General features: G+C 41.4%; 1 protein-coding gene across 1 annotated transcript; it reads left to right on the top strand.

Annotated features, from left to right (window-relative positions):
- The first annotated feature begins 1,844 nt into the window (after positions 1–1,844).
- Positions 1,845–8,148, top strand: gabpb2b (GA binding protein transcription factor subunit beta 2b). The gene is made up of 9 exons (XM_036539342.1): positions 1,845–1,975; positions 3,647–3,754; positions 4,347–4,514; positions 4,744–4,938; positions 5,234–5,384; positions 5,537–5,623; positions 6,767–6,934; positions 7,061–7,185; positions 7,467–8,148. The coding sequence occupies exons 2-9, from the start codon at positions 3,647–3,649 to the stop codon at positions 7,815–7,817; spliced, it is 1,353 nt and encodes a 450-aa protein (XP_036395235.1). The 5' UTR covers positions 1,845–1,975; the 3' UTR covers positions 7,818–8,148.
- Positions 8,149–11,758: the final 3,610 nt, after the last annotated feature.

Genomic DNA, 11,758 nt, shown 5'->3' on the forward strand with positions numbered 1-11,758 from the left:
CCACAAAAAGAGAGCTGTTCTCTTCGCTGCGGTCTTTTAAAGAGCCTTGTGTGAGTTTCGTTATTTGGGTATTCCTCAATCTATGCATGGATAGATATTTCCATGAAACAGGTATAGATAGCCTTACCTTAAGATTAATGCATAGGCAATTCACAAAGTGATCAAATGTAGGTTTAATGAACGCAGCATTGTTATATATATATATTTGGATAACCGTATAGAGGGCATTTAGGCCTAATTATCAGCATTCGAAACCTAAGATAAAGTATCAAATAGCTTCTTTACAGAGAATACCTTAAGAATAATAATTATAATAAAAATATTATATAATATTATATAATAATGATTTACTAGGAATAAATATTTCATTGTAGCCAACTGATGAACGTACCTATTGAATAAAGCTGATTTCGGTTTTGATTCCAAATTTCGAAACTTCCATATATTTTTTCTTGATGGGCATAGTTAAACTCAGCTTAAGTGAAATTCTCATTATTTACAATATTATTATATACAATATTTGTTCCTATATGAGCTGGTCAGTGACCTTAAGTTCAATCACGTACATAGATATAATAGCCTATTACTTTCTGTTGATGTGTTTTGCGTTGATGTTAAATGTAAATACACAACACTTTATATTGATGCATAGGCTACTTTTAAGGCTCTTCAAGTACTTGGGCTGTTGTACTAACCGGTTCTGATTAAACCTTACACACCCATTTACAAAGACTTTGATTTTGATTAAGGTTTTAAGATTTTGCGCTTTACAGAGAGCAATGGAGGTGATTTCCAGGAACGCCAGCATTATATTATGAGCAGACTCAGAGCAGTAGGAAATCTGAATAAAATTCATTTCATATAGAAGCAGTGCAATTCATGTCAAACTTCAAATCAAAAGACTGTTTAAGCAGCGTTCTCCTTCAATAAAATGGTTTTGTCATGAAAGCACACTTTATTAACAGAATATCTATATGTTGGCAACAATGAGTTCACTTGCAGATGTTTTGAGTACTGAACATGCCAACTACAAAAAAAAATAGCTTAAAGAAACAAAAACACAGCTGCACTTAGGAACCATCGCCTACAGTTAAAGCTAAGCTTGCTTCAATGACGGTAAAAGCAAAGTATACAAGTGGACCTACAACAAGAGGTGCAGTAGCAGCCATTAACAGTAAAAGATATTTATTCATACACATATATTTTCAAGGGATCTTAACTGAGGCATTTTTTTACAATGGGAACATTACTAGCATTGCTCATCCAGTATCCTTCTGGGGGATACATTAGGGGACCATAACATTCCCAGAGTCCTTACGTATTAGCAGGAGCCAATGGGGATGTGAGTGCCATCTATGCTGCGATTCTTCACACTAAGCTGTTTTGAAAACGTTCTAAGAAAACAGCATATAATAATGCAAAAGCGAGCGTCTTCAGGTTCGTTCATTCATTATTAAAAATATCAAGTTTGTCAATAACATGGCTGCACAGTGATACTGTTACCATGCATACACGTGCCGACGCTACCACCTTTCTAGCCGCCAAAACAAAACAAAAACATGCCTGCACTCCTTCAAGCATCACGGAAGACCCGCCTATTTTAAACCGACACATTATATAGTGCTTTAGTAACTACTTGAATCCAGGCAGTCGTATAGTAGGAGTCATAGTTGAACAGATAGGGATAGCGTAGTTGGGTAAACCGTGCTTTAATACAGTAAGTAAAACGCATTTGTCATTCCAAATGACAAGACAAACATGTTAAATTACAGATGCAGTATCCCTACGCCTGACAGCAACGACACCCGTCTCCGTTTCCACTTCCGGTGTCGCACGACCGCCATCTTTGTACGGCTAAAGAAAAATGAAATAAATAAATGTACTTTTTTCAAAAGTTGCGGTGGGGGGGTTAAAAGCAAACTGTTGTTCCCATATATGTTGAAAGTTTAACGGGCTTTTCTCCACTGGCGCCAAGGTAAGTACTTGCCAGCCACCACAGAAGCAACGTATCTTGCTGGCTGGCTAGCTAGCTAACGAACTAAAGACAGCAAAAACTATCACAAGCATTTAGAAAGTTTCTTCACCAATAAGGCAACGAGCTAGCAAACTAAACCATTAACCAACGTAATTTGTATTTGTTGGCTAGTTAGCTACTGTTACCTGAAGTTATCGTATTCATCGAATAGCAAGCTAGGTAACTTATCAATCATCGTAAACGTACAACAATGTTCTCATTCAACACAAGTAGTTTTTTGCTGGATAGCTACCGTTACCAACAAGTGGTAGCTAACTAACGTTAGCGGTCTGAAAATACACTTTTGAAACTACTTCCCTAACAATTACAGCTATTCGTATTCATTAGATAATTCAAACCGTCACGCAGTGTCACGCTGATGAAATGTCAAGATTGTCTTTAAAGGTTTTTTTTGTTGTTCGGTAGTTAGCGTCTTTGGATAGACAGCCTCAAAATGCTACGTTAGAGCTAACCTAGCCACCAAAACATGTGTGTAGCCTGACGTTAACTAGACAAAAGCGTTGCAACGCGAGGTGTGTAGTTGAAGTGCTCGCTAGCTAGCTTGCTGTAGACCGGATAGGGAAGTTGGCGTGTATTTTTTTCGGCTAATAAAGGTAACGTTAGGTAACCTGAGTTGGCCAGCAAACTAGCTAGCCGACTCCAAATTACAGATGCATTTTCACCCGGAACATCAACATCCATCTGTTAAGTAGTCAGCTACATTAACTTACCTAGCTAAAGGTAGCCGACTTAAAGGCGGATTCCCTGCCCTAGGCTTAATCACATAGTTAGCGAAGCGCGTGGTTAAATGCATTGTAAAAGTCTGGCAGCTAAATTAGCAACAAAATTGGCTAAAATAACGTTAAACGCTCAGATGAGGGCTCGGCTAGCAAGACTTGCAACCTACCGATCCTGGTAATGCACTCGACGAAGTGTGTTTAAAGTGTTCTGACACAATAGAGTCTGAAAATAATTTCGTCTCTCATTCAGTGTCTTTCCCCACACATGCAGCTTTTATCTAGTTATATGACATATGCCATGCAATATGTTGCCATTCAGCATAACCTATTTAAGACAGTGCTTTGAATGTTAAGGAGAGACGAGAATAAATAACATCGTCTTTAGATGTATTACGTTCTGTTAAATTTGACCGTTAGATAAAGTGTTGGACAGCAGTTTGAAATGTGTTAAATGCAGTGCCACAATGACAGGTAACGCTGGCTAGCTGGTCAGTTTAAGCCTTATGATCATAAGCCAGCAAACGCGAGCCAGTGGTATGTGTAAAAACCCAGTCCGCCTAGAACACAATATTGTTCTAGCTAAAATCGATTTGTCCGTATGAAAACGGTAACTCCTACTGTAGCGTTAACTACAGCATTGTCACTTATTTGTTTCATGCTAACGAGTACTGTAGCCTTCATAAGTTATGTCATCCAAATGAGAATACAGATGTTATAATAATTAATAATACGTTAAGAATTATTACTGATTTCATTGAGGGCATCTGACGTACGTTGAATGAGGATGGTGTAACTTCACCTAAGCTGCTTTCGCATGACAGGAGGGTAACGGTACCTTTGCATCCCGACAGCATCTTCACATGTCTTGTTTTACTTTACTGTATCAATTCAGATGTCATTAGTGGATCTTGGGAAGCGTTTGCTGGAAGCTGCACGAAAAGGGCAGGATGATGACGTCAGATCGCTCATGGCCAATGGAGCTCCCTTCACCACAGACTGGGTAATCAGTCACCCCACCGTTACTGCTGCTCTTACACTTTCTGCCCTTGAGAACAGATCTAGGATCAACTTCCCCAGCTGCAATCCTTGGTCCTGCTATTTTTAACTAGATCCAGGATCTGTTGCTAAGGGAAGGAAGTATCACTAGCTGAATCACCTAACTTTTGATACACAGTTTATCACCTTGGTTAAACAAGTTGATAGGCCTCTAATGACTAACCAGCAATTATATATAGTCTGCTCATCAAGCATTTGGATGTCATCAAAGCTAGCAGTTTGTCATGCTTTGTAGCCATCTTGAACTCATTATATAAAAACAAACATTCTATTTTAGCACTGAGGAAATGTAGAGAGGCCATATTGCCAGCTTAAAGATGCTAGGTTTCTCCATGCATTCAGCCAGAACAGTTGTGTAGTTTCACTGGGGTTCTGAAGTGCTGAACAGTAAAAAAACAAAAAACAAAAAACAAAACTGTGTATGGAATTATGAATTAAGATCAGAAGAGTATAGGTCCACACCTCAGCACATTTCAATAGCAGCGGTTAGGTGCTGCTGTTTATTACACCCCTTCTCCTGTGGCGCTCCCTCGCAGCTGGGGACGTCACCCTTGCACCTCGCAGCTCAGCACGGGCGGTATTCCACCGCCGAGGTGCTGCTCAGGGCAGGCGTCAGCCGGGACGCCCGCACCAAGGTGGACAGGACTCCCCTGCACATGGCCGCATCCGAGGGACACTCCTCCATTGTGGAGCTGTTGATCAGGGTAGGTCCTCCCCCTTGAATTAGCGGCACCCATAGAAATGCCACAGCGTGGCGACCTCTTGCCAGAAGCCTTAAATGCAGTGTCTCTTCCTGTTCTTGCGGGTTTACAGACAAAAAAATTACTGTAACTCTTGGAAGTGAATTTCCAAAAATCAAAGTTTAAACACTGTCAGTTTCGATCTGCTCAGCTGCTGCTCCCCTCCCTTATTTGTGGGCATGCCCCCTAGCAGAGTGGAGCCGACATCAACGCCAAAGACATGCTGAAGATGACTGCATTGCATTGGGCAGCGGAGCATGGCCACCGTGAGGTGGCGGAGCTGCTGGTCAAGTATGGTGCCGACGTCCACGCCCTCAGCAAGTTCGACAAGACGCCTTTTGACATTGCCATGGACAGGCACCACGCTGACCTCATGGTCTTGCTACAGGTGGGGTGGATGTGACAACTATAAGCAGGGTCCCTATCACTGCCGTTTTCCATAATATGATTAGTCATAAAATACAGGTATTTACAAATGTTGCAAGTGCCACTTAGTAAAGATGAACCCATTCACAGTGACACTCCAGTGCACTTGCCACTACGCTTATGGAAGAGTGTATGAGAATAAAATGTGGAAGGTGATGATGTAATGAGCATCTGTACACCTTGGTCAGGAAGATGTTTTTAATGGTGGTAGTTGGTGGGACCACCAATCTGATGTTAGTGTGTGTAATTTTCCTTAGGAAGGGATGCAAAACCAGGTGAATGTGAACCCGGACACCAACCTGCCGGGCAACGCTGTGGCAGCCATCACCTCCCCCCAGTTCATTTTCTCCACTGCCGGGGTGGTCAACCTTTCTGACCTCGTCTCCACCACAGCCAAAACTACCTCAGGTACAGGCTACTTGAGTCTTGCTTCCAAACTGTTGTTTCTGCAATCCACAAGAGAATGAATGCAATCTCAAAGAAGGAAGGAGTGTCATTAACTGACTGAATCCATCTTGAGCAATTAGTCACTCTTCCCTCTTACATTCTGACTCTTCTAGGGGAATCTGTCTCCACCACTTCTGTACTGGCAACTCTAGCAGCACTGGCGGAAGCCTCAGGCCCCATGGCCAATTCAAATAGGGCAGGTAAAGAAATTGATAATAATCTTTATTGGATACCTTGAATTTTTATTATTCATTGCATGTACCACTATCCACTAGCAATCAGCTTCAAAGGGATCAAAGGGATCAGCTTGTTTCTTCCAGTGATTGAGATATAATAATGTGTATTTTTACTTACATCAGCTAAAATGAATTAATGCTGTCTTTCGTGCATAAATTTCAGGGTTTTAGCACTAGCTTTAGTTGCCTGAAAAGAAATTTGGGTTGCCACAAAAAGTTTTAATAAAGTTACCGGGATCTATTGTGCATCATGAAAGTGTATATTCCAAAACATCGTTTGCATGGTTAACATATACTGTTTACTGAGATATACTTTCCCTAGTGCTCTTTTCCTTCTTGTGAGTGCATTGCTTGGTGTGAACGGCATCTGGAAAAGTCCCTCCTCCTCATAATCTGACGCTGAGGGAATAAATAGGAACTGTCTTAATTTCATGGGGGAAAAATTCTTACTTCTTATTCTCATGTCTGGTCATCCACCTGCAGTATTCTCCTAAATACCCACCTCTGCTGTTCACTCCCCTGCTCCAGGTGTGATAGACTTTTGACTACCTTTTAGCCTCATACACGTAAAGACAGCCAAAATAAAATTTAACATCTTTCATATTCAACATTCATAATATCCTTCAAACATAATATAGGATAACATTCATGTAGCTGGTCACCTGAGAGCATTAAACCTGTGTGAATGTCTTTAACTTCATTGAGCTTTGAATTTTGTTACTTTACACACTGATTAGGCAACAGAGAACGCTCATGGTAAAGGAGCAGAGTGGCATTACCTTGCAAGGTTGTAGGGCCTGCTGTATCAGCTCAGAGTAACTGCGTTATAGTATTGAGCCGAGAGAGACAGGCTGAGGAACAGCTGAGTCTCTCCAAGCTTGGAAAGCAACCAAGGGTCAGTTGATCAGTCATCCAGTCGTCCACATCCACTGAATGTGTATATGTTCATAATGACCACTGCTGCTCTCATTCAGATGTCATCAGTGAAATGAGCAGGTGGCACTAATGTAATGCTACATTGTATAAAGGGATTATTTCCTCTGTGTGTAGGTCAGTTCATTATGGATGGAGGCTTCTGTGAGTGACAGTGCTGGCTTTCTCTTCCAGGGGACTCTGAGGACATTACTGCCTCTGATTCGGTGGACTCGGCCATCCAGCACATGGTTGCTGAAGGAGGTCAGAGGGTCATCACCATAGTGACAGACCAACATGGCAACCTGCAGCCAGCCGGGCTTGGACAGCAGTTCTTTGTCACTATGCAGCATGGGCAGCAAAGTGAGTGTCAGACAGTTGCAAAATGGCTGTCATTTATATCAGCTGACTGCACATTCAGGGGAAAGCGGACAAGGATGAGTTGTCAGGGTATGTAGTGAGCCCTTGTGTGCTGTGCTTTGTCTGCAGTGGTGGCAGTGCCAGCCAGCCAGATCACAGAGGAGGTGGTGGAAGAAGAGCTCCAGCCTCCACCAGCCCGCAAGAGGAGACTGGAGTCTGCAGTCAACCACAAAGATCCCAAAGACAAGGCAAGTGTAGCTTGAGGGGTTCATATGGTACATGTATTGCCTTAGCAGGAGTGCATACCTGCAGCTGCCACCTGTTAAGCGGGCGCAATCACTGAAACATGTCACTCAGTCTGAACTCAGGATTCTGTATAATCTAACCATTAGTCTATGGGAAAATCACGGAATATGGTCATTGCAGCTTGCAGTAAGAGTTCAGAAGTATGCCTGTGTGACACTTCATTCTGAGCTTGCTCTGTAGTGTAACTCCTATGCCTTGTGCATTTCTCTTCCAGGAGCCGGTGGAGAAGGACTGCCGCGAGCTGCTGCAGAAGCAGCTCCAGGAGGCCAACCGCAAGGCTCAGGAGTACAGGCAGCAGCTGCTGAAAAAGGAGCAGGAGGCCGAGCAGTACCGGCTCAGGCTGGAAGCCATCGCTCACGGCCAGACCAACGGCACCAGCGCCGGGGAGGAGAGCCAGGAGGAGGAGGTGGTGCAGGAGGAGGAAACTGCTGAGCAGGAGGGGCTGGGAGGAGAGGAGGTGGTACTTTCGGAAGGTGCCATCATTATCAAGGCGGACGAGCTGGACCCGACAGGGGAGGAGGAGGTGACGCTGGTGGAGACGGTGGAGACCACTTCCACTCACACCAAGGTCATCTTGTAATAACAGACATGCAAAGTGACAAGACATGCAGCCATTTTCAGCTGCCCTAGTATTGTGTTCCATTCTGTTTTTTTTTACCTTTGTTTTTGTATAAATATTATTTTTACAATTTTTTATGTACATCTGGAGAAGCCATGGGAGAGCAGCCAGGGGCCCCATGTAGGAAAATGGACTGGTCACATGACTCTAAAGCCCAGGATGTGTTTATAGGAAGGACATGGGCAGGACATCAAGAATGGACATTCAGATTTTGCCTGGGAGGAATCAGTGATGCACTGTGCTATGAGATGTCATTGCTGTTCAGGTCTCATTCTTTCCTGCTGCTCTTTGCCCCTGCCTCCAACCCTTCCAAATGCCTTATGAAGGTTTCTAAAACCGTTACAACCTTTTGTCTACTATCTTTCCCTTTCAAAAGGGGGTTTGGATTTGTCTTTCAACAATGGCTTCAAACAGGACTTTCAAAAAGGAGCTTTACAGTAGGGATTTGGGGAGATGACTTGTATTCCCTTTTTCCTTTGTGAAATAACACAAAATCCGTTATCTGCGAAAATCAGCCAGGGATATTGTGGAAAAATGCTTTCAGGGACACATTATATGTCTGCTTAGAAGTGAGTTGCTTTGTCGGGGTTTCAGAGGTGAGACACAATATCCCACCGTTCATTGCTCTGCTTTGAGCTGTGTGTCACCTCATATTGCTGGAAAATATTTTCTGTTCTTCTGATGCTCACTTTATTCTGCTGACAGAATCTGTAAATCACTAATCAGTTTGTGTTGTATTTCATTTAGTAACATCAGCACTTACTCTGTGGTGCAGCACATTTCGTTAACCAACCCTGCTGTGCAAAAAGAACAGTGATAATTTCTAGATTCACAAACCTTAAATAATAAGGTTTTTCTGCTAAGCTGGCAAGGAGAAACAGTCAGGTACCCTTTGTGTAACCTGCTGCCTCTGGAATGAAAATACCTTTCTTTCTCTCTGTGAACTTTCTGTGCTTGCAGCTACTGTGTCTGTTACCTTAAAAATGTCTTCCTGAAACTGTAGCAGTTACACCAGAAATGGTAAATGGTAATCATCAGGTTTTTTCTCATCCATAAGTGCCCTTCTCACATTTGCTCCGCTTTCTAGTTGTCACCTGCAGTGGTTTTCCTTCTTTTCTTCTTTGACGCAATATTTTCAGGAGGTGCTGGTGCTTACACATAAACTATGTAAAACTTTTGCAAGTCAGTCCTGTGCTGCAATTTAGTGCACTCTGAGCCATGGTTGTGCCTGGGGAGTCATGAGAGTGACTGATGAACTACATTAATACTGGAGCACATCACACTGAGTCTGATCATAGTTCAGGGAGCTGGTGTGACTGGGCATGTGTTCTTTAGCGGTCACCGTGGATAACAAAGCATACTGATGCTTCGTTTATCAATCAACAGTTGCTTAGTCGTCTATGCGCTGGCTGCTTCAGTCTCCAGTCATGGTGGCATATTGGCTGCCGTTGATAAATCAGTATAGTAGGTAATTGGATCAGTGCTTGTATCAGTTGACATTGTAACACTGTCTTCAACTGAGTGTTGTACACAAAGACAGTTTCTTGTGTAAACTGCAGACCTTATTTTTTTTCCATGTACTGTTAACAGTTTGTATATTTGTGAATCGGACTGGCTGTCTAGAAAAGTGGCATACTTCCAATGACTGAATGGTGTCTGTGAATCACAGAGTAAGTGCTGGTGGACGTATAGTATGGTCAGACTTGTTTAAGAGGTATTATTGGGGCAGGAGTTACCAAGACTAATTTTTTTCAGAAACTTGTTTTTTCCCCATATTTGTTTTTGTCATATTTGTCTGCTTTTTTCATGTTTTTTCATGTTCATTGACAACTGGCTGTAGAGAAAATTACATGTCATCCTACACATGTTACAGAATATTATGGTAATAGTCACCACAAAATGCAGTTTCCATATGCTGTGTGGTGTTCTTTATGAACTGAACCAGCAGGTGGCACTACATGTAAGGAGAGGCATTTAGTTCGACAAGCAAACTTGTAACAGTCCTTTACACATTACAAACTCATTTGCTTTACCTGACATTTTGAGCTCTGTCCTCAGTCTTTTCTCCAAAAGGCAGCACAGTTTTTAACAAATGTGCAATAACCTTGTTGAAGTTCATTTAAAGCACATTTAATCATATTTTTCAGTCATACTACCATCATATTACCCATCGTAATTTTAAATGCAATATCTGTGAGGTTTGGTGAGTTCCCTAACGGGCTTAGGAGACACCTGAAGCACATGTTAGGAAAAGCACAGTCTGATGCATGCTGAAACCTGTACTCTCTGGTAATAATTTGGTAATAGTTTGATTATAGGGGTAGTCAAATTACAGTTTACTCTGGGAGGGTAACAAAAACGCATTTGAAGTTATTTCTCTAACTCATTTAATGAGGAGAGGCATCAAATTTTAGCATTAATTTTCAGTGTGTGTTCAGGAATATTAGGACTATTGTTCAGTACAACAAAATCATAAATAAGGGACTGAGGTGTGCTCTTTTGTATGGAGAAAAAAAACTATCAGGGCTTGTCTGCAAGACATTTGTATGAATCAAGAAGCAACAAACACATTACAACATGAAGTTATTTTTGGGAGAAATGCATACAAACATGTTAAATAGTTTTGTAAGAGAAATGTGTTTTTTTTAAATCCAATAAATATGCACTCATTCACAAGAAAAAGATGCATGTTTGAGTCTTGTTGTTCCTGCAGTGTTACAGCGTTGAGTTTGATCTCACATTATGGGCCTTTTAAATAGTTTTAAATGGTCACTGTTCATTTTAATTGCATAGCATGTATTCGATTTGTTTGTGTCTAATATTTGTTTAATAAGTAAAGTATCCAAAATGCATTTAGAATTTAATTTTTCATTTTCACATTGTGCTCCTATAATTTCCCAAAGATTCCAATACTTGTGTTCACAAGGCAAACAGAACCTGCTCAATTCTTTTGTCAAACTGACCTATCAGAAAGGCGGTGTGAGTTTGTTTAGTATTGGTACATCTCAGTTTGTCTTCCTATCAAGCTTTGATGTTTACACTAGCCTAATGTCCCTCTAGAATGTTTTCTAGAAGGTTATGGTGTACTGTGCTGAAACCTTTGTATAGTTCCCAATTATTTCTTGCTACCTCATATTTATGTTGTGTGTTTTATATAAGAAGGGTGAAGGAGAATTTATTTTATTTGATATCCAGGCCTCCAAGGTGGTAGCAGTGATGGGAGTTGCCACACAGCTGAATGTTCTAAAGAAAATGACCAAGTTGCAGTGTATCCTTGGTTTGCCAACAGCTCTGCAGCATTCATCATACCTACCCAGCAATCTCCTTCACAAACCTCAAATTACCTTGCAATATCTGACAGCAAGGGGCAGCTTTTATCAGTAACAGCTGATGTGGACAATAGGTCAAAGGAGACTTTCTCAACTGGTTTTGAGTAAATTTGCATTATATGAAATGTATGACATTGAAATTGCTTGCACCAGTTTTTGCCTTTGCAGTCCTGAAGTGAGTGCCATTAGCAGTAACTACACAATGCGTGTTTTTTATTGTTGTCTAAAGCTCTCTGTGTGACAAAGTATGCATATATATTTCCCCTTAGTTGAAATAATGCCTGGAGTCAATGTAGTGCATTATTATCATCATTTTGTGATTATATCCAACAAAAAATAGCTGTATAATATACTTAAATCATTATTTAGCTTTTGATTATGTAGCCTGCATGCATATATCCTTAGTATGGGAGGACTGAAAGATGAGGGAGAAACAGTCCATGAATAATAAGAGACCATATCTGGAAAGGGATCAAATTCAAGAGTGGTGCGTCCAACTTTCATCTCCTGCCCCCCGCTAGATTCAATCATTTTAACATGACATTTTGCTTATAGAAGTAAAAATTGAGTCAT

This window comes from Megalops cyprinoides, chromosome 10 (genome assembly GCF_013368585.1).
Source record: "Megalops cyprinoides isolate fMegCyp1 chromosome 10, fMegCyp1.pri, whole genome shotgun sequence".
Classification (NCBI taxonomy): domain Eukaryota; kingdom Metazoa; phylum Chordata; class Actinopteri; order Elopiformes; family Megalopidae; genus Megalops; species Megalops cyprinoides.

Bases quoted from the DNA above. Each gene is read 5' to 3' on its own strand.
- gabpb2b (XM_036539342.1), top strand. From the start codon at position 3,647: ATGTCATTAGTGGATCTTGGGAAGCGTTTGCTGGAAGCTGCACGAAAA. The intron at 4,939-5,233 runs GTGGGGTGGATG...AATTTTCCTTAG, and splicing joins ACCTCATGGTCTTGCTACAG to GAAGGGATGCAAAACCAGGT. The intron at 5,624-6,766 runs GTAAAGAAATTG...TTTCTCTTCCAG, and splicing joins GGCCAATTCAAATAGGGCAG to GGGACTCTGAGGACATTACT.